Here is a 22,661-nt window from a genome sequence, read left to right as displayed (position 1 = left end):
CCTGACTCCCAGGGGTGTAAATCTCCCTGGCAATGCAGGATATGACTCCCAGGGATGAATCTGAACCCAGCATTGTGGGATTGAGAATATCTTCTTGACCAAAAGGGGGATGCAATATAATGAAATAAAATTTCAGTGCCAGAGAGATTCCAAATGGAAGTTGAGAGGTCACTCTGGTGGATATTCTTATGCACTATATAGATAACACATTTTAGGTTTTAATATATTGGAACAGCTAGAAGTAAATACTTGAAACTACTAAACTCCAACCCAGTAGCCTTGACTCTTGAAGATGATTGTATAACAATATAGCTTACAAGGGGTGACAGTGTGATCGTGAAAACACTGTGGGTTGCACTCCCTTTATCCAGTATATGGATAGATGAGTAGAAAAATGGGGACAAAAGCTAAGTGAAAAATAGGGTGGGATGGGGTGGTGATTTGGGTGTTCTTTTTTTATTTTTATTTTTTATTCTGATTCTGATGCTTTCTGGTGTAAGAAAAATGTTCAAAAATAGATTGGGGTGATGAATGCACAACTATAAGATGGTTACTTTGAACAGTTGACTGTACAACATGGATGATTGCATGGTAGGTGAATATATCTCAATACAACTGAATTTTTTTTTTAAAAAAAGAATGCCTATGAAGACAAGGACTAGTCCTGCAAACAGGGATGTAGGAACCCTACATCCAGGAGACCTGGTCCAGGGCAGCACATGCACTTCAAGTAGGATTCTTCAGTGTGCAACAGTTTACACAGAGATGATATATGAGGAGAACAAAAAAGACATTGAGCCAAACCATAAAGACCCACAAGGCCCACTTACAGTGCTCGGGAACTGAATGGGACCCTTTGGTGCATGTGCACAGGGTCTTTGTACAAAACCACTCCCTCCCTCAGGGACCCGGGGCAGAATCCTTCCAGAATTATCTGCCCTGCACTGCAGGTGCCTTCTGGTTAAGTGAATACTCCCTCCTTTCTGAGGCAGGGCAGGGCCCTCAGACACTTCCTGTACCATCCCCAGAGAGCAAGGGGAGGGGGAAAGAAGGGATGGAAGCAAGGTTCACACAAGAGAAAATATTCACTTTCAGCTCCTGTAGCACCAAGCCCCAGTGAGCCTCAATTTCCCCATCAAATAGAAGGATTGGAATTCAATCTCTGGGAAGTTCTTTGGGTGTGTTTTAAATAATAAACTTCTTTATAAAGCTATACTAACTTCACAAGACAAAGAAATGCAGAGAAAATACAGAATTCCCATATAACCTTTCCCAACCTGAATTTCTCCTTCCAGTAATATCTTTTATTAACAAACCAGTGTGGATGTATCTTTAGTAAAGGAAACCCATGGTGCACCTTATGGGTCACTCTTTGCATGCACAGTTCTAGGTTGGACAGATGCATGATGTCATGCTTTCAGCAACACAGAATCATCCAGAACACTTTCACTCACGTAAAAATGTCCTGAGCTCCACCTGTTTATCCTGACCAGACCCCAGACTCATGACAACCTCGGATAAGTTTACTGTCTCTGGAGTTTTGCTTTTCTCATGTTTCATGTAGTTGCAATCCTAAGAAGGACCCAGGTGAGAACTGAGGTCCTTGCAAATGCTACTTTGAAAGATACCCACATATCTGAGATGCTGGCTGTGCCATCACGAAGGTCCTTCAACCTCTAGTGCCAGGGAATTCAGATGGTCAGACTCAGCTTCTGGCCAGGTGACTGACACCAAAATGGACACTTGCTCTGGCAATTGCTCTGGGAAGAGGTGGCACCTGTGCATCCTTCAGAAAGCCACGGGAGGTTCACTGGCTCTTCTCTGTTCCCTCACAGACAATAAACTGACAACCCTGCATGACTTCTTATTTGAATCATCAGATGAGAGCCAGCTTCTCATTCATCTCAACACAGTACATGAAAGAACCGACCCTCAACTCCCAAGCTTGAAGAAAAGATTTAATATTATATTAAAGCCTAAAATTTCCTATATACAAAAAAAAAATTACCCCTCTCCAATAGGTATATATTTTCTGCCCAATATACAAAAATTCAATAATTGTCTGATCCTCACCGATACGCCCGCCCACTAACAACATCTCCACGAGTCTCATAAAGCCCCGGAAGCAGTGGTGCATGGCCCTTGCATGGCTAGAGATTTGAGGTCTGTGGCACCCGGCTGGGTGCTTCCTCCCTCAGTGGGCGAAGCCTTACGGAGTGAAGAGGCCTCTCCAATCCCCGGGATGAGGGCCTGGGATAAGTGGGAGGAGAAGCCTCACTCCTGGGAGGTCCTGATGGCGGAATGTTTGGTGCAGCCTGAGGAACACTGCGGTGGGGTGAGGCAGGGCAGGAGCCCCAGGGAAGGTCATGTGTGGGGACCCATGGCCCGAGGAGGGTGCAGCGAGTGGTCCACAGGAGTCTGGGTCAGGCTGTCAGGGGCAGGGAGATGCCAGCAGGAGGAGAGGTTCAGGGCTGAAACTAGAGTCAGGGCAGGGAGGGCTCAGCTGGCTGGTGGGGAGGGAAGTGCCCACCTGGCACGGTGAAGTCACCCAACCAGCTACACGTGGGAAGATGACCCTGAGGCTGGCAGCTGTCAGGGCCAGTGAGAAGCTGCCTCACTTCTTCTTCCTCTGAAAAAGGGTGGACAGGCCTCCCTTTTTCCCTTTCTTCCCCTTGGCAGAGGTTTTCTTAGTCAGGAGCAAATCATAGTTGCCTGAAGAGTCCATGGCATAGAACACATTCACCCAGTCTGGAATCTTCAGCCCTGTGGGGAGAGAAACACAGGTGGTCAGCTGTGCTCATGGGGGACCCCAAACCACTCTGTCCCTTGTGCACCCAACAAGGGCAGACCTGTGCAAGAGACACAAGTCCCACTATCCTGGTCTAAGACCACCAAGGACCCCTCTGAATGACACCCACCCAAAAACAAGTCAAGAAGCACTGAACCAACAAATCTAGTTAAAAGGGGACTCTGTTTTCACCAGTGTCAACCTCAGGAGAGAGCTGTCAAAGGCTCCCCCACCTGGACACCTCACTCCCCAATCCTAGATGTCTTCCCTGCTGGGCATCTTGGAGCTGGAGGAAGCCTTCTAGAATGCAGACATCTCTCCTGAATCCCACACTCCTCAGGGCAAGATGACTGAGGACCAAGGAAGGGCAGGCCAAGCCCAGGCCTCCTGAGCAGGGGTCCAGGGGGCCCCCAAGCCCAGGGAACCTTAAGCCAGCACTGACTTCCTCTCTGAACCTCCTTTCCACCTGTCTGCTCTGGCCTAGAGCCTGCTGGGACACAAGGCTGGGCCGGACTCCCTGCTCCCGGTTTGATTGCGTGGCTCCTTCTCTAGGTCCTCATCCTCTCTAGGCCTCACTCCTCCTTTTCTGAAACTCAGGGTCCCACCCACCCTGCCTATCTCACCAAAATGGTGCTGGAAGATGAGAGAGGATTTAGAAAACCACCTCCAGGGTGTCGGAAGTCTTTCCCCGCGCTAATGGCTGAGAAAGTGTGACCAGCTCACCAAAAAGGAAATACAGTTACCCTTTATGGTGTGTGGATAGACTGTGTGCTCTCAAATGGAGTGGTTTCCTCTCCCGTTGGGGATGAGAAACAGGCACAGGGCGTGAGTAACTGCCCCATGCACCCAGACCCCAGGCTGCCTGGCTCTCAGTCACTGCTGTGGGGACTCAGTGGATTCCTGGAGCCTCTGAAGGGGATCAGAGGAGTCTGTTCAGTTTTTTCATTATAATATTTCATATTCGAAATTGGTGTGCACAGCCTCTTGTTCCTTTGGGATGCACAACTGATCCCCTGCTGGCTAGAGGGTGCCCTCAAAGTGGAGACCGTGAACTTGGCTTTGTGCCCACTGGGCCAAGGAGAGAGGCCTCTCTTGGATCTCACTGATGTCAGCTTTCCCCTAGGACCCCCACTGTCTGGACACACCAGGGAGGACAGATGTCCGGGAGAAGGAGCCGGCAGGGGCAGTCGCCGCAGGCACCAAGGGCACGAAGATGCTGAGCACCTCCCTTTTCACAGGTTTTCTGGGCAGAGGGCCTGGGTCCCAGGGGCTGGGAGTGGGGTGCTGAGGCCGCCCCGCTCACAGAGGACTTCTTCCAGAGCCACCTGACTTACTTCTTTTCTGTGAAACAATTTGCACCAGCATGTAGTCCTCCGGATCTTCTTCCTCCAGGTTATGCTCCTCCAGGGCTTTGCGGATAAAGGCCTGTGCCCTGTCTTGGCAGGTCAGCTGGGGCATGTCGGGGGACAGGCCATCAGGGCTCAGGCTGTGGAGCCAACTCCCACAAGGGCAGTGGCCGGGGTCCCTCTGGAGCTGTCACCCCAGGGAGCACAGGGCTCTGAGCCTCCCATCAGCCTGGGTGTGCAGGGGCCCCACGGCTTTCCTCCACCCCCCTGGGCCACCTTCATGAAATGAGGGTGATGTTTTCCAGTCATTCTTTCTGCATCTCCTCTGAGACTAGCACATGCATCTTACAGCTCCCTCCCCTAGAACAGAGCCCCTTCCCGCTTGGTCCTGAGTCTGCACAGCTCATCCCCCTCAAGGGCCACAAGGACAGATGCCGCCATAGAGGATGGTGCTGGAGACAGATGTGGACACTCTCTGTGAGCTCCTCCCAGCACCCTTGGGCCACCTTTGCACTCCAGGACCAGCCCTCCTGAACACGCCTCCCCAGGATCACAATGTGAGTGAACTCCAAGTAAAACAACTAGTCCAAGTCTGGGTGTCAGTGAGGAGGGGGAGCTGGACACCCACAGGCCTACCCCACACCAGGCCTGTGCTGGTTCAGGGGACACACACCAGCTGCCTCACCCCCAGTGCCTGGGCACCAACCAGGCTCAGATGAAGAGTCACACAAGTGACAGCTTAGTTACAACCACCTGAGACCCAGGTGACAAGAGAAGTGCAGAGAAAGGCAGGTGTGTAGCACGACAACTCAGCCAGCCTGTGTGGGTAGGGGCTGGGGTGGCTGATCGGCAGATCTATCCAGGGTCTGGTCCCCTCACTTCCACTGCCCTGGGGCAGCCCCTCCTCTCCCTTCCTGGCTGACAGCAGCAGCCCCTAACTGGCTTCCCAGGGTCTGCACCACTCAGGGCCTGATGTGACCCAGCCCCTGGGGCCTCCTGACCTCACTCATGCCCCCGACCCCTGTTCCTTCACCACTGGCCTCCTGACAGCTCCGAAGTTGGGTCAGACACACTTCAAGTTTAGGCCTTTCCTGGTGGTCCCCTCCCTCCCCACCCTCAGGGGCTGCCTCAGTGAGGTCATCCCAGGCTGTCCAACCTCAAAGTGAAGCCTCAAACCCACATCCACCGTCCTCAGCCCTGACTGACATTGAACACCTGCCTTTGCTCCTTCGGGATCTGTGTGTGTCTCTGTCCCTTCCAACCCGCTAGCTTGTGGGCTCCAGGAGGGCAGGGAGGGAACATGTCAGTTCTTCCACATTCACTGTCTGAACGAGTGAGGGGCCCCCACACACAGCTGCCCACCCGGCTCACCAACATGCTTTTGTAAATATTTCCGTTGTCCATGTCCAGTCTGACTCGGACTATGCAGCAGCTGCCCACCTGCTCGTTATAAATTGGCAAGGCCGAGGGTCTCTGGTTGCTCAGAGGGGCCCTGGGCAGGGGGCAGGCTGAGGAGGAGGTGGTGCCACTGGATGTTGAGGTGACACCAGGTGACTCCAGAGATGACAGGAAGGTCAACTCCCCAACCTGTGGGGGGACAGCGAGGTCAGAAGCAACCCTGGAGCCTGCAGGACACCTCTGGCAAATGGCAGGCTCCAGTGGGGTTTCTAGAAGCTCTGTTTCTTACTGGAGACCCCTTGACCCCTCTAGTGTGTGTGGAGAGGGGAACATGGGCACTCGAAGGGGGGACCTGGGGAAGAGCCTTCAGGGAGAAGGAGCGGGCAGGCACCTGCTTCTCCTGGCCATCAGGGCATCCGGTGACAAGGGCCATTCCTATCTCGAGATCTGGCTTCGAGGTGTCAGCCACGTGTCCAGGGAATGAGGTAGCTGCATCCCCACTGCTGCAGTCAGGGCCACTCTGGAGCTGGGCACTCGACTCTGTGTTGCTGCTAGTGCTGGGCTTGGCACTGGGTTCCTGAGGGCTGAAAGGAAGGGTGTCTTAACTGGGCTGTTACCAGGGACACAGTCTACACCCTCATGCTCCCCTTGTCCTCTGGGCTCAACCAACCAGAGAGCTCCCTCAACATCTCCTATTTTCATTGAGGGACACCAAGGTCCAGAATGATGGTGGACTTGACACACTCTCGGGGCTGCTCAGGTGTGGAGAGGGGACCCAATACTGAACAGTCAACACCCTGAGCCCATCCTTAGCCTAAAGGGACACTGAGTTCAAGGCAGCCCTGGATTGGGAACGCACTCAGTGCTCCCAGGCTTGAGATCCCCTGGGAGGTCTGGGGCCTAGGGTGTGTTGCTGGTCAACAGGGCTGGGGGCTCCAACTCACAAGACCAGTGGTAGCTACAGGGCAAATGGCTGCTGTGAGGCTACCAGAAGCCACAGCTCAGGGCTCCCTCCCAGAGTCTGATCAGAAGGAGTCTGGGTGCTCCAGGGGTCCCTGGGCCACAGGTCTGATGGGACCCAGAGTCAGGGCCACAGGCTCTCTGGACCTGGCCTGTCGGAAGATGCCCCCAATTCTGTCCACTTTCTGCCCTGGCCTTACCACTCGGCCTTGCTGAGCTGTTCCATGTCCCCAGAAGAGGCCCCAAGTTGCTCCACGGGTCGAAAGTGGGTCTCGCTGGATCCCGCCTGGAGGTGCTGGATCCTCGGCATGACCTGGTCTCCCTGTGGCGAGAGGGAGGGAGAGGGTGGAGAGGTCACCAGGCTGTCAAATGGTGGAGCTGGGATTTGGACCCAGATCACTGGACTCCAGGGCAAGGAGTGGCAGTTCAGGGACACCGATGCCAGAAAAGTTCCTCCCAAGTCCACCCAAGCCCAGCTGCTCACCACCTGCATCAGTGTCTTCTGTTTGGCCACCAGCCTGGGAGGGTCCTCAGAGAGGGGGGACTTCACCTCCTTCAGACCGTGCTCCAGGCTCGCAGGGGAGCAGCAGGAAGGCTCTGGTGGTGCAGCAAGAGCTGGTGGTGAATTCAGCTCTGCCAGTGGCGTTGCAGGTGACATGAGTATTTCCTCCTGCTCTGCAGCTGTGACCACGGTTGGTGAGTTAACAGGTGCTATGTCCAGAGGTGGCACTGGTGCTGGGTCAGAAAGTGGCAGTATGGGGGACACAGGAGCCACTTCCTGCTGTGGAGCTGAGGCTGCTGGTATTGAGTTAACTGGCTCCAGCTCCTCAGTGGGGAAGGGCATCACCTCCGGAGGTGGCAACGGAGCTGCCTCCAGCTCTGGCGATGGTGAGTCTGCTGGTGAGGAGGATGGCTCCACATCAGATGCCATAAATGCCTCGACCTCTGGCAGTAGAGGTGGCCTCAGAGCTACTGGCAGCTCTGTCAGTGATGCTGCAGCAGGTGATGTTGCAACTTCTGGAGATGGCACAGCAGGTGGCTTCAGCGTTGCCTCCAACTCCAGAGGTGGGATGAACATTGCAGGAGTAGGAGGCTGGAGTTCTCGAGCCTGCAGTGGCTCTCCCACTGCATGCAGCACTGGAGGCAGTGCCACAGGTGCCTCCGCCTCTGGAGCTGGTATGATGTCTGGTGCCATCGATGGAACTGGCTCTGGAGGGGGCACTGCACTGGTTTTCACCTCTGGGTCTGACACGGGAGCTGGAAGAGGAGGAGGATGCAGCAACAGGCCTGGCTATCTATATGCCTTTCCAGAGGCAGAAATGACTGCACGGCTCTACATCAGCCCCACCCAAGCATGCCACCCCCAAGAATCCTTCCCAAAGTGCAATTCCCCAAGTGAGTGGTCTGATGCTCCCTTCTACTCAGGGCCCAAAGGTGACCTCTGGAGTTTCCTCCTTGTGAGGCCCAGGCCCATCCCCTCCCACCCTCTCATGTGCCCTCACCCCCAGTGCCCTCACCCTCTGTCTCGGTCTCACTGGGCTCCGTGGGCTCCAGCTGAGAAAGGAGGTCCTGAGCACGCCTCTCCAGGGCAGACCCAGGCAGGGCGACCTGCGCAAATGCCACCAGCTGTTTGAGGCAGGGAACACCTGGGTGCTGGCAGAAATCACTCGGGAGCTCTTCCAGCCAGGTGAGCAGGAGGCAGGAGATGGAGCTGGGGGTGGACGGGTGGGCAGCAGGGTGAGGGGAACAGCCCTTCCGGCCACACTGCCCTCTGATGACCACCTCCCGGGTAGGGGTCCCTGGGTCAGACAAGAAGACAGACTTCTCCATCTGTGTCCCCTGGGCCCCTTCACCTGGAACAGACCCTTCATGAGGACAGGGAGGGCTGTGTCTGCTGTCTGATGGCACAGCCCTGGCACACAGTAGGAACTTTGTACGTCTCTGCCGGATGAAGGAACAGAGCCTGTCCCCCTGCCTCAGCCTGCCCCGGGCCCTCGTGGCCCCTCAGTCTGGAGTTCATGCCCTGAGGTCGTGCCTCACTCTCTGTGAGCCATGTGAGGGACTCTCATGCACTGTCACTGTCCCCCAGAGGGCATGGGACAGCTCCCCCCAGCCCTCCAGCAGCTAGGCTCGCAGGACTAAGCATGGAGGCAGATTTGTGAGCTGCATTCTCACCACACCCACTGATCTGGAACTGCGGCTGGAGGGTGTTAGAGGGACAAGCAGAGCTGGGGTGGAGCTGGTACGGGCTCTGAGACCCGGGGTGGTGTCTGCACCCAGTGCCCCAGGAACCCTCCCACGAGTCACTGTGAGTCCGGTTCTCCTGCAGGGGATGGGGTCCTGGCTTCTACTCGCATGTGGGAATGAGGAGAGGGACCCAGGCTTCTGCCCAGTCGCTCCTGCCACCAGCCCCCCACCCCCACCCTGGGTTGTGAAGAAGGAGCCCCCTCTCCTCGCCCCAAGTTCACTCACTTTTTGAAGCCTTCCTGGCCACCTCCATCCCCATCACCAAAACTGCAGTTATCTGCATATCTAGAGGGGACACGAGGGTGTCACATGTAACTTTCTGGGTGCGACTCCTAATGATGATACCTGGTGCTGCTCTCTGACCCCCCAACTAGAAGGAAAGCCCAGAAGTGCAGACAAGTTTGCAGCTTTGTGCAATGAAGTAGGCTAAGTGCCTTAAAAAGGGCCTGCACACAGTAGACCCTTCGTATATATTTGAGGAATGAGTGAGGCCTGAACTGAACCTTCTCAGATAGGGCCTGGGGCTCCTCTGCCGGCCCCCAGCACTGTCTGCCCAGGCTACATCGGAGACAGGGTCCATGTAGATGGGACCTCAAACCTCCTCTGAACGGGAATACAGGTTTCCAGAGGTCAGTTTGAGGCACAGCTTCTCCTCATGGAGAGGAGATTCCTAAATGCTGACAGCCCCTCCCCACTGACACCCCTTTCTGAGGCCTAGCACAGTGAGCACCTTCCCATTGAGTCCTGACGGTGACCTCAGGAACCTGGTCCTTCTCCCACCCCACTTCCCAAGGAGGAAACTGAGGCCAGAGGCTGCAGTGCCCTTCCCCAGACATACACCTCACGGGTGGCAGGGCTGTCAGGGGATGGAAGAGGGGGGCACCCACCTTTTGGAAACCTGGTCGAGGACTTCTTCAATGGAGAGGAAGCCCCGGTAATTTATTAGCAAGTTTGTCACGTAGACTCGGTCACCCTCCTGCACGGCCGGCACCAGGAGCTCCAAGAGCTTCGCCAAAGCCCGCTCCTTGTGGGTGCGCTCCCGGCTGTCCTGCACCCTCCTCTGGGCCGGCGTGTTTGCACGCTAGGATGGGGCAGAGAAGGAGCAGATGGTCAGCGGCTGCACTGGGGGGAGGTGTAGGGCTGCCTCCCCCAGGCCCTCCGAGACCTGTTCATTAAGAGGGGCAGGAGAGCTTCCAGCAGAAAAAGGGCCCAGCCTCCAAAGAATTGAGGTGAGGGAGTAATGAAGTCATGGACCCTCCCCATCATTCAGGGAGCTGAGTCACAGGAGAACCTCCCTGCACCACTGCCTGGAAAGAGCTTCATCCCGTGAGTCCTCAGGAACCACCCCCATTCTTGAGATGGGGGGTCATCAAGGGGCAATTCAAGGTCCCGCAGGTCAGAAGCCGGAACCATCCACGCTCGGGCCTCGGGATGATCCCTCCACACTCTGGGAGGTGGGTGTGCCCCAGACATGGAGGGAAGGGGTCTGCTCCACCTCATCCCTTCCCCACTTCGGAGGCACTGCATGCAGAAGGCCCAGATTATGGGAACACCTTTGATTTCAAGCAACACCCTGACTTTTGTCTCTTGTCTTAAAGGGAGTTCTGGGAATCTGCAGCCATGGTGATCCCTGCTCTGGCAAAGGGACAAATGCCAGGGCTATCCAAGTGGGAGAATGTCCCCTACAGATCTGAGGACCTGAACAGAAGCCTCAGACAAGAGCAAACCCAAATGGCCCCTGGACGATGGGATGGGGCTCCAGCTCTCACGGGGCAGTTGCAAATCAAATCACCAAAGTGACTCCATTTGCCCCACTGTCCCCAGACTTGCCAAAACGCAAGAGAATGTTCACAGCCAGGCTGAGCAGACATAGGGAAGCAGCCATGGTCAGAGCCTGTTGGTGGCCACTGAACCGCTGCAGCCTTCCAGCAGTTCAGTGGCTCAGGCTATTGAATCTCCTCTGCATGTGTGTGACCAGCCATCCCATTCTGGGGATTCTAACCTGGGATGTGGGAAGGGTGAGCAGCCTGCTAGGACAAACAGGAGATGTTCCCTGCAGCACTGCAGAAATGGCCCAGGAATGACTCCCTTCATGAGCTGAGAACAGCAGAGGCTGAACCACTGCTCCATGCAGCCTCCCTTCTGGAATGTGATGCAGGTGTCTCAGGCCACAGTTCCTGGCCTGGAAAGTCAAGGGAATGTGCTATGTGAGTGTTCATTTGCACTGGAAATCATGCGATCGAGTGAGCCCCACTCCTTTTGAGTCAAACCACCGTTGAGAGCATGAAGATCTGGAAGGCTTGGAGACAGTGTGGAAGGACAGTCCAGCTGACTACCTCAGTGTGAGAATGAGATTAAGTTAAGCTTTCACAGAGAATAGGTGTGCCTTGCAGGGTGGGGCAGTTCAAGAATTGGCAGAAGGTTAAAAAGACAAACTGTAGTCCATGGTCGGTCCCCCTGTTTATCTGCCCACTATCCATGGTCAGTCCCCCTGTTTATCCACCCACTATCTACTATCCTTGCAAGGTGGAGACTTGGGGTAGAGTTTCCCAAAATAGCCTCATAACTTGTTACCAAACTAGCCCAGACTGGCTCTAAAGAGGCCTGGGCATAACCGTTATACTCAGGGGTGGAGATTTCTTCCAACCCTTCCAAATGTTGCAAATTTGTGCAGGAAACTTCATGGGCTGCATGTTTCAAATCTGCATGGGCTAGTTAGGCTTGTCGAATAGAATGTAACCTCTGGAGTATCCAGACACTGGAGAAACAGGAGGGACTTGACCTTAGGTGTAAGAAATAAATTCCCTGTGTCTATTGTTCTGGGTGCCAACCACCCACATTTGGGTTGGGCACCCATTCTTGCAAGATCATGAATAAATTCTTCTCCACAATCGGGTGAGCGTTTATTCCTTTTAGGAATAGTGCTTGTTGCATTTATTCCTTTTAGGAATAGTGCTTGTTTCTCACATCAGGGGTCAGCTGAGTTTAACAATTGACAATAAAAAAGCAGCAAAGGGCAAAGGAGCTCTTGGCTTCATATGGAGGGAAAAAAAAAATGTGTCATCTCTTCTCAGATGCTACTACAAATGTGTGTAAAACTGCTCTCCACCTGGCCATGAACACGGTTGTGCAGATTGGTGGGGTGGTGAGGGTGGAGGCCCAGATGCCTTTTGGAGTGAGACTTCCAGCCAATCAGAAGGCAAAGCCATGGAAAGATGCCCAGGGAAGGCTCAACGGTCATATCTGCATGTTCCATCCTGCCCATGCTCCCTCGGGTCCCTGGAATCAAGAAGCCCCTGCTCCTGCTCTCACACACTCCTCTAGTCCAGGTTGTGGTCAGGAGGCCCCTCCACCTTGCACACAGATACAGTGTAGCTGACACCTACAGGCAGCTCCTCCCTGATCCCCTGCATGGAGCTCTGCAAACACAGTGCCCAGCAGCTACACATGGGGCATCAGGAGGCTGCCTGGCCATCACCACAAGGAGAGCACCCCTTGTTATCTCTGCGACCCAGGTCAGGCACAGATGGGTGTCTGAATGCACCTCCAGCCCACTTGGAATGGAGATGACAATTTTTGGAGCCGGGATTCACACGTTGAATAATGGTTGCCTCCCCATCACCACTTGCCTTCCCACCAGCAACCCATGACCTGAAGTGTGAACACGAAGGGCCCACCAGGTTTCCCAACACTACCCCAGATGGACCCACTCCTCTTGCCTTCTACACACTGACAGGAAGAGGGATGTTAGACTGCTGAGGCAGGATGACAATGTTGGCATTGCCTGAATTGTCTGAACTTTGGCAACCTTGACTTACCTTTGAAAACCTCCTGGCCAATGGACAGCAGCTTTGGGGAGAAGGGCTGAGCCAATGTTGACATCGATGGAAACAAGTCTCACGCTTACGGGTCTTGAGGTCAGAACCTCGGGACCAGCCAAAACAACAGAACATGTTGCTCTCTCGAGCGTCTGCTGTTAAGTGAGCTGGGCAGGGGCTAGTCTGTGGAATCTGGGTGCCTGGTTACCAGGGTTCCAAGTTCTACTGGCTCTACCTCCAAGGAAGTGAGGTCATCTCCTTAACTGACACCTCTCTACAGATAAAACCTCAGTGAAGGCCCCTCAGAACCCCTCATGTCAGATCTGTGAGAATTAGATTAAGTTTAGCTTTCACATGGGGGGAGCAGTTTGGGGGTTGGCAGAGGGTTAAAAAGCTAAGCTGTAATTGGTGGCCAGTCCTCCTGTTTATCTGCCCACTATCCTTGCAAGGTGGAGACTCAGGGGTAAAAGTTCCTAAAATAGCTTCATAACTTGTTACCTAAGTAGCTCAGACTGGCTCTGCAGTTAAAGAACAAAGGAAAGAAGCATTGGCATAACAAATAGTCAGGGGTGGAGACTTGTTTCAAATGTTCCTTGTTTCAAATGTTTCAAGTTCACACAGACTTATTTTGAATGTTTGCATGTTTCAAATTTGCATGGCCTAGTTAGGCCTGTCAAATAGAATGTAACCTCTGAAGTATCCACTGGAAAAACAGGGTAGGGAGTTGCGAGTTAGGTGTAGGGAATAAATAGTGCTGGGTCTGTTGTTCTGCACACCAACTCCTCACATTGTAGTTGCGTGCCTGTTCTTGCAAAATCGTGAATAAAGTCTTTTCTTCTCTACAATTGAGTGAGCATTTATTCCTTTTTAGGAATAGTGCTTGTTTCTCACACCATCCTCCTCAACCGTGCCACCCTGTTCTCCGGGCACTGTTAGGTCTGCGCCCTGGGCCCCTCCCCCATCTCCCTTTTTGCAAAAAAGGCTACATATCAGAGCATGCCTCACATTGCTTTAAGGTTTGTGAGGCTCCCCTCCCACCACCTGTATCCTAGGCTCTCACCTCCACCTGGAGGTGTTGGCCAGCCAGTGGTCTCACAGGGCTGAGGATGAACCCAATGTACCTTCAGTATGCACTCAAGGAGGAGCAGATGAAAGTCCACAGGGCTTTTCAGCTGAGGGGTTCTGCTTCCTTTCATTTAGGAGAGGGGAGGATAGTCAGTCAGGATGCCTGCAAGTCACCTAGTCACCCAGGACGAACAGAAGTATATCTGCCAAGCTGTAATTGAGCTCAGGTTTCTGAAATACTTGTACCCTCAGCTCCCTGCAGGTTGGTGTGTTGGAAATCCAGGCTGTCTCTCCGTCCAGCACCTGGCAGAGCAGACCCTCAAATGTGATGTGAACAAAGCCCTGGTTAGGTTGCTAGCACATGACCCATTATGGAAACCTGCCTCACATGCCCTAAGAAAGCAGTGGGCAGTGCAAGGGCCTATGGCCACACACGGGGTGCAGGTGGGGCATGGACCCAGGGAAAGTCCAGACCTTGCCTTTTCAAAGGTGATTCCTGGGTCCTGCATAGAGTTGGCCACTGATGCCTTGGGCCTCACAGTTATCTGGAGCACTCTAGTCAGAGGAGGGTGATAGGATGCCTTTCTTATTTGCAAATTAGAGTTCCCCTCTGAGGGCCATGTGCAACAACAGTGGGGAATGAAGTGGAACTTCTAGGATTTGAGGACCAGTAGAGACTGCCCAGAAGCTCCCAGCTTCAGCCCAAAGGCTCCTCCATCCTGGGAAGCCTGATCCGGCCCTGCCAGCTCTAACCTATGGTCTCCCCTCCTCCTGCTTGAACATCCTTGGACTTCATCATGGTGGGATCCTCTTCTCTCCTCCTTTCTGCACAGCCCTTTAGAGTTTACAAAGGCCTCACCCATCCTGGGTCTTACTGGATACTCCTGACAAAATGAGTGGACGGCATGCCAGGGCTGGTTTTGAGAAGTGAGGCCTTTATGCACGTTGGCCCAGTTTGGGCATCCTGGAGGCAGGCCAGTGGGTCCAGGCACATCACAGCCCTTGCTCTGCCATTGATTCCTTAGGCAGAGGTAATTCCTGACCAGTAGAGAAAACCTCATCAGTGTCATGCTGGGTGTTAGGGGTTTTCAGTCACACAAGGGGTACTCAGAGATGGCACATTGGAGGATTCTGAGAGATGAAGTGGAGGGTCATGTAGCTCTCTTCCTGTCAGAGAGCCATTGGTTGACATTTTGGTCAACCCAGATCACCACGTGGCAGCCCCTGGTTAACCTGGACATGCTGCCCACATGCCCTGAAAGATCACCCCACCATAATAGAAGTTCTGTCTTTCCAACTGAATGCTGCATAGGTGGTAGAAAAACAAGTATGTTCACGGAGGAACTCCTGGCAGGATACAGTAGATTAGCCCAGGAGGAAGGCTGCCACCTGTGTTCCCAAGGTCTGTAGTTCCATGGGATTCCAGAACTCCAGGTCCACATCAATGCAGCAGAGGTAGTCCCTCTCCTGGGGCACTCTCTTCTCAATATGCTGGTGACGGGCACCAAGAGGCATGTGGGGTTCTCCTCCCCACAAGAGTGATCCTGTATGGTGTGATGCTAAAGAGCCCAGGGAGAGATGTGATTAGCTACACGAGGGGCTCATTTCATGTTGTTAATGAATGTGGTATAAGGGGAGAGTGGAGAGGAGACATGAGGTCCCATGAACAAGGCAAACCCTGGAGAGAATCTGGGCTCTTCTTGTCCCTCACCTCTGATGCCTGGCTACAAATATCCATTTTGGTGAATTTTATGGGGGGTTGTGTTGCTTGTAACTTGCCTGTCTTTGCAGAAAAATCTGAGATGGTAGCAAGAGGGCAAGGGGCCTCCTGACCAAAGCTCCTGCTCTTCTGACACCTGATCTGCCATCACTGCCTCCCACCGTCTCTTTCCAGACCAGGTCAAATCCCCTTCCTCCATCAAGCCCCCTTCTCCACTACTATAAACTTCCTTCTATCACTCCCTTCACTGATTCCAACAAATTATAAGAGTCACATGTTCATTTTCAAAATATTTCCAACTATATGTTAATTTCTCTGAGATATCATCACCGTCACTGCTCTACCTTCCCAGCTGCTAAGCACCTGGCTAGAGACTACATAGTGCCTGGCCTTGGTCCTTCCTCATTTTCTTTCTCAGTATTGCTGTGTGTCAGGAGGAACACTCTGCTTCATCTGCCCAAGATTCACCCCCCTTGGGAACATCGAGAATCCCATGATCAGTTTCAGTGACTGATGCACAACCCAAAGAATGTGCAGGAGGAATCTTCCCTCAAAAATGATTGGCACCAATCATGGCATGACCTGCAACCAAGAATGGACAGTGGAGAGGGGAGGTGGCCTCCACCCCAGGGACACAAATAAGAAAAGAGCAGACTCCTTGCTAGACCATGGGCTGCAATGGCTTCTCCACCTTCAGTGGCAGCTTCCTATTTGTGGTGGCACAGGTGAGAAAGAGATATTGGTGCAGGGACTGGGGTTTTAGAGTCTTAGCCCATGGATGTATAGATCATCTGAAACCTTCACCCCATTCCACCTGACCCCAAAAGGAGGGAACGGGCTCGTATATGTGTCATGACCTGTGCATGGTCACTGCCATGGGGAGTGGCAGGGCTGAGATTTGAACACAGTGCTATTAGTCTCCACAACACAAAGAAGAAGTTGAAAGAATACATAGAAAAATAAGAGACCTTATGGAAATGAAATTAGAAGTATACTTGAGTCAAAACAGCAGATTTGAATAGGCAGAAAAAAGATTCAGCAAGCTAGAACACAGAGCAATCAAAGACAAACAGGAAAAAGAAAATGTGGAGGAAAAAAATGGAAAAATCTGAGAAGAGTCCCAGGGAAATGACTCACAACACAAAGCACAGAGACATACACATCATAGGTTTCTCAGAAGAAGAAGAGTAGGGTAAAGGCCCAGAAAGAATAATTGATGAAATAAAGGCTAGAAATTCCCCAACTCTAGTAAACAACATAATATGCAAATCCAAGAAGCCCAGTGTGTTCCAAACAGAATAAATCAGAATAAAACCACCCTAAGATACATACCAATAGACTGTCAAATGCCAAAGACAATGAGTAAATTCTGAAACCAGCAAGAGAAAAGCCATTCACCACATGCAACAGATGGAGAATACAACTAAGGGCTGATTTCTCTTCAGCACATGGAGGTGTGAACACAGTGGTATGATATATTTAGGATATGAAAGTCATCAATTGCCAGCCAGGAATAGTATATCCAGCAAAGCTATCCTTCAAAAATGAGGGGAAGATAAAACAATTCACTGATGAAAAGAAACTGAAAGAATTCATTAAGAACAGACCTGTCTTATAAGAACAATTAAAGAGACTTGTGCAGGTTTGGATCTATTATATCCCTGAAAGCCATGATCTTTAACACCTTCTTGTGAGGACAGACATTAACCTTTGATTGAGTGTTTCCAGGGAGATGTGACTCAGTCAGCTGTTGGCAAGATATTTGATTAGATTTTTTCCATGGAGATATGGACCCTGCCCATTCAGGGTGGGTCTTAATTAAATCATTGGAGTCCTGTAAGAGAGCTCACCATCAGAAGGAGCTCAGAGCAACTGAGAAAGACTTTTGGAGAGATTCTTGCTGATGCTTTGAGATGCTTGGAGATGTTCAGAGATAGTAGCCCAGAGTTTCCTCCAGAGAAACAAGGGAGGACCCCAATGCTTACATGTACTGGAGGTGAAGAAGCTAAAAGAGACAAGCACAGAAACATTTTGGAGAAAGCTATTTTGAAACACAACCCAGGAGCAAAGGACCAGTAGAAACCAGCCATGTGACTTCCCAGCTCAGAGAGGTGTTCCAAAAAACATCAGCCATTCTTCAGTGCAGGTATCCTCTTGTTGATGCCTTAGTTTGGACATTTTTATGGCCTCAGAGCTGTAAATTTGTGACCTAATGAATCCCTTTATGAAGACCATTCTGTTTCTGGTATTTTGCATAATGGCAGCATTAGCAATCTGGAACAGGAGTTCTGACAGCTGAAAAGGAAAAACAGGAGAGAGAGTCCTGGAGGAGTGTACAGAAATGAACCATATTAGTAAAGGTAACTAAAAGGATTAAAAGAGAGGGAAAATAGATTTAACAAATAAAAGCCAAAGGATAAAATGGTGGAAGGAAATATTACCTTTATAGTAAAAATATTGAATGTTAATGGATTAAACTCCCCAGTCAAAAGACACTGACTGGCGAAATGGAAATGAAATATGCTCCATCTATATGCTGTTTACAAGAGACTCCTTTTAGATTGAAAGATACAAATAGGTTGAAAGAGAATAGAAAAAGAGATTCCAAACAAGCAATAACAACAACCAAAAGATGGAGTAGCCATATCAATATCAGACAAAATAAATTGCAAATGCAATAATGTTGTAAGAGACAAAAGAGAACACTATATTTTAAGAAAAGGGACAATTGACCAGGAAGGAATAACAATAAATACTTATAAATCTAATCAAGTTGCACCAAAGAACACTGGGAAAACTGAACGGACCAATAAAGGCGTCCAGGATAATAGTGGGAGACTTAAACACACCACTGTTTTAATAGATAAAACATCTAAATAGAGGATTGATAAAGAAACAGATAACCTAAATAATATGATAATTGAACTAGACTTAACAGACATATACAGAACAGTGCAAACGAAAACAGTAGGATATACATTCTTCCCAAGTGCTCATCAAAAATTCTCCTGGATAGACCACATATGGGGGCACAAAACAGGTGTTAATAAAATTAAAAACATTGGAATTATACAAAGCATTTTCTCTGATCCTAACAAAGTGAAGCTGGAAATCAATAACAACCAGAGGATTTGAAATTTCACAAATATTTGGAGGTTAATCAACATGTTCTTAAGAAAACACTCGGTCAAAGAGGAAAATGCAAGAGAAATCAATAAATATCTTGAGATGAATGAAAACAAAAACACAACATATAAAAACTTATGGGTTGTGGTTTGTTTGAAATGTTTTTTTATTGTATGTTTTTTTAATTTTTTTTTGATATAGTTGATTTTTTTGAAAAAAGAGCTAATTGAATAAAATTGAAAAAAATATGCAGAGCCCCCTTGAGGAGATGATGGAGAATGCAGGGTTGTCAGGTTCCCCCACCTCGATGGTTGCTGATGTGCTCACAGACAGAGGTACTGGTGGTTTGATGGGCTGAGCCCTCTACCACAGGACTTGCCCTTGGGAAGACTGTTGCTGTAAAGGAGAGGCTAGACCTCCCTACAATTGTGCCTAAGAGCCTCCTCCTCCCAAATGCCTCTTTGTTGCTCAGATGTGGCCCTCTTTCTCTAGCTAAGGCAACTTGGCAGTTGAAATCACTGCCCTCCCCACTACATGGGATCTGACACCCAGGGGAGTGAATCCCCCTGGTAACGTGCAATATGACTCCCAGGGAGGAATCTAGACCCGGTATCATGGGATGAAGAACATCTTCTTGACCAAAAAGGGGATGAAAAATGAAATGAAATAAGCTTCAGTGGCAGAAAGATTCCAAACGGAGCTGAGAGGTCACTCTGGTGGGCACTCTTATGCACAATACAGACAACCCTTTTTAGATTCTAATGAATTGGAATAACTAGCAGTAAATAACTGAAACTATCAGGCTACAACCCAGAACCCATGAATCTTGAAGACGAATGTACAAAAATGTAACTTATGAGGGTGACAATGTGATTGGGAAAGCCATATGGACCACTCTCCCTTTGTCTCATTTATGGATGGATGAGTAGAAAAATGGGGGAAGAGAAAAAAAAGAGGAGAAAAAGGCACTCAGTGTTCTTTTTTTACTTTAATTGTTCTTTTCCACTTTAATTTTTATTCTTATTATTTGTGTGTGTGTGGTAATGAAAATGTCAAAAATTAATTTTGGTGATGAATGCACAACTATATAATGGTATGGCAAACAATTGAATGTATGCTTTGTTTTGTGTGACTGCATGGTAAATGAATATATCTTAATAAACATGAATAAAACAAAAAAATAAAAGTAAATTAAAAAAAAACAACTTATGGGATGCAGGAGGCAGTGCTGGGAGGAAAACTCACAATCCTAAAGGCTTACATTAAAAAGGAAGATAGACCTAAAACCAAAGACATGACTGAAAAACTGGGTAAGATAGAGAAAGAGCCACAAAATAATCCAAAAACAAGCAGAAGGAATGAAATAACAACCATTACAGCAGAAACAAATGAAACAGAGAAGAACAAAATAAACAATAGAGGGAATCAAGAAAATTAAAAGTTGGTTCCCTGAGAGCATGAATAAACTCAACAAACCCTTAACTATATTGATGAAGACAAGAGAGAAGACACATATAAATAAAATCAGAAATGAGATGCATCATTACCACGGGCCCAGAAAAAATAAAATGAATGCAAGAGGTTACTATGGACAACTTGATGCCAACAAACTACACAACTTAGATGACGTGGAAAATTTCCTTGAAAAACACCAACAATCTATGCCGACTTGAGAATAGAAGACCCTCACAAACCAATCACAAGAAAAGAGATGGAATCAGTCATCAAAAACCTCCCAACAAAGAAAACCTCAGGATCAGAGGGCTTCATAGGCATATTTTACAAAGCATTCCAAGAAGAATTAATAACGATCCTGCTGAAACTCTTCTAAATGATTGAAGAAGAGGGAACACTACCTAATTCATTCTAGGAAGGCAACCTCACCCTAATACCAAGGCCTAATAAAAATACTACAAGGAAGCTACAAACCCATTTCTCTAATTAATATAGATGCAAAAGTCCTCAACAAAATACATGCAAATAAATTCCAAAAGCATTGTAAAGTAATTATACAACACGACCAAGTGTGTTTTAATCCACATATGCAAGAGTGGTTCAACACAAGAAAATCAACCAATGCAACACACGACATAGACAAATCAAAAGGGGAAAACCACATGACCGTCTTGTTTGAGGCAGAAAACACATTTGACAAAATTCAAGACCTTTTCTTAAAAAAACACTTTGAAAGGAAGGAATGGAAGGAAACTTCCTCAACATGATAAAGGGCATACAGGAAAAACCCACAGCTAACATCACACTACAGGTGAGAGACTGAAAGCTTCCCCTCTAAGATCAGTAACAAAACAAGGATGCCATACTCACCACAGCTGTTCAAGGACGTGATAGAAGTTCCAGCTAGAACAACTTGGCAAAAAAAGAGAACAAGAAAGAAAGAAAGAGCATCCAAACTGTAAAGAAAGGAGTGCAATTTTCACTTTTTGGAGACAACATGATCCTGTATTGAGAAAGTCCCTACAAAACTCAATAAAAATACTAGAGCTTATTAATGAGTTCAGCAAAGAGGCAGATAACAAGACCAACACACAAAAATCATTTGTGTTTCTATACAGTAGTAATGAGTTATCTGAGGAAGTAATCAAGAAAAAAATTCCATTTAAAATAGCAACTAAAAGAATCAAATTTCTAGCAATAAACTTAACCAAGGATGTAAAGGACTTGTGTACAGAAAAGTACAAACGCTGGTAAAGAAAACAGAGAAGACCTAAATAAATGGAAAGACATGTTCATGGACTAGAAGGGTAAATGTTATTAAGATGTAAATTCTACCCAAATAGATCTATACATTGAATGCAATACTCATCAAAATTCCAAAGGCTTACTCTGCAAAAATAGAATAGTTAATCATCAAATTTATTTGGAAGGGTAAGGGACCTTGAATAGTCAAAAATAAATTGAAAAAGAAGAATTAAATGAGAGCTGTCACAATTTCAGACTTTAAAGCACGTTACAAAGCCACAGTGGTCAAAACACAATGGCACTGGGCATAAAAATTGACATATTGCTCAACCGAATCAAATTGAGAGTTGAGAAATAGACACTAAGATCTATGGCCAATTGAGTTTTTACAACGTTACCACGAGCAATCAATCAAGACAGAATATTTTCTTCAGTAAATGGTGTTAGAAGTAGATAGCCATATCCAAAAGAATGAAATAGACAAATTTCTCACACCATATACAGAAATTAACTCACTATGGATCAAACACCTAAATATAAGAATGAGAACCATTAATTCTCTAGAAGGAAATGTCAGAAAACATCTTCAAGAACAAGTGATGGGCAGAAGTCTTCTTAGACATTACACCTGAAGCACAAGTAATGAAAGAAAAAGTAGATAAATGGGACCCCCACAAATTTGAATAGTTCTGTGCTTCAAAGGAATTTGTCAGAAATGTGACAAGGCAGCCAACTCAATGGGAGAAAATATTGGTAAACTACATATCTGATAAGAGTTTGATATCCAGAGTATATAAAGGTTAATCTACAACTCAACAATAAAAAGACAAATAACCCAGTTTAAAAATGGGCAAAATCATGAAAAGACATTTTTCCAAAGAGGAAATACAGACGGTTAAGAAGCATATGAAAAGATGCTTAGCTTCACTGGCTGTCAGGAAAATGCAAATCAAAACCAAAATGAGGTATCATTTCACATCTATTAGAAAGTCTGCTATTAACATGTAGAAAACTACATGTATTGCAGAGGATGTGGAGAAATAGGAAAACTTATGTTCTGCTGCTGGAATGTAAAATGGTATGGCCACTGTAGAGGATGGTTTAGCTGTTGCCCAGAAAGCTATGTATAGAATTGCAATAACACTCGGCAATACTGCTCTTCTGTATACACCCAGAAGATCTGAAAGCAGGGACTCGAACAGACACTTGCACGCCAATGCTTACAGCAGCATTGTTTACAATTGCCACAAGATGGAACCCACCCAAGTGTCCATCAATCTATGAATGGATAAACACAATGTGGTATATCCATACAGTGGAATATCATTCATCAGTAAGAAGGAATGAAGTCTTAAACCATGCCATAACATGGATTCAGCTTGAGGACATTATGTTGAGTGACAAAAAGATGAAAAATGACAAATATTCTATGATCTCACTAATATGAACTAATTAAATATATAAATTCATAGACATAAAATCTAGACTATAGG

At 48.6% G+C, this 22,661-nt stretch overlaps 1 protein-coding gene across 14 annotated transcripts in view; it reads right to left on the bottom strand.

Annotated features, from left to right (window-relative positions):
* Positions 1–1,982: 1,982 nt before the first annotated feature.
* LOC119505784 (ral guanine nucleotide dissociation stimulator-like) overlaps positions 1,983–22,661 on the bottom strand; it is a 94,981-nt gene continuing 74,302 nt past the window's right edge. For 9 of the 14 annotated variants that reach the window (XM_037798708.1, XM_037798716.1, XM_037798704.1 and 6 more), the window contains 9 exons: positions 9,627–9,820; positions 8,965–9,024; positions 8,010–8,203; positions 6,977–7,749; positions 6,693–6,814; positions 5,924–6,116; positions 5,506–5,721; positions 4,123–4,237; positions 1,983–2,763 (listed from right to left, as the gene is read on the bottom strand). In XM_037798708.1, the coding sequence (XP_037654636.1) occupies positions 2,615–2,763; positions 4,123–4,237; positions 5,506–5,721; positions 5,924–6,116; positions 6,693–6,814; positions 6,977–7,687 (1,506 nt within the window). In that variant the 5' untranslated portion in view covers positions 7,688–7,749; positions 8,010–8,203; positions 8,965–9,024; positions 9,627–9,820 and the 3' untranslated portion in view covers positions 1,983–2,614. The remainder of the gene's footprint in view (positions 2,764–4,122; positions 4,238–5,505; positions 5,722–5,923; positions 6,117–6,692; positions 6,815–6,976; positions 7,750–8,009; positions 8,204–8,964; positions 9,025–9,626; positions 9,821–22,661) is intronic. The other 5 variants (XM_037798711.1, XM_037798717.1, XM_037798706.1 and 2 more) reach the window with 5 other exon arrangements.

Source organism: Choloepus didactylus, chromosome 10 (assembly GCF_015220235.1).
Source record: "Choloepus didactylus isolate mChoDid1 chromosome 10, mChoDid1.pri, whole genome shotgun sequence".
Lineage (NCBI taxonomy): Eukaryota > Metazoa > Chordata > Mammalia > Pilosa > Megalonychidae > Choloepus > Choloepus didactylus.
The sequence above is the reverse complement of the archived record's forward strand: the minus strand, read 5'-3'. Positions and strand labels throughout refer to the sequence as shown.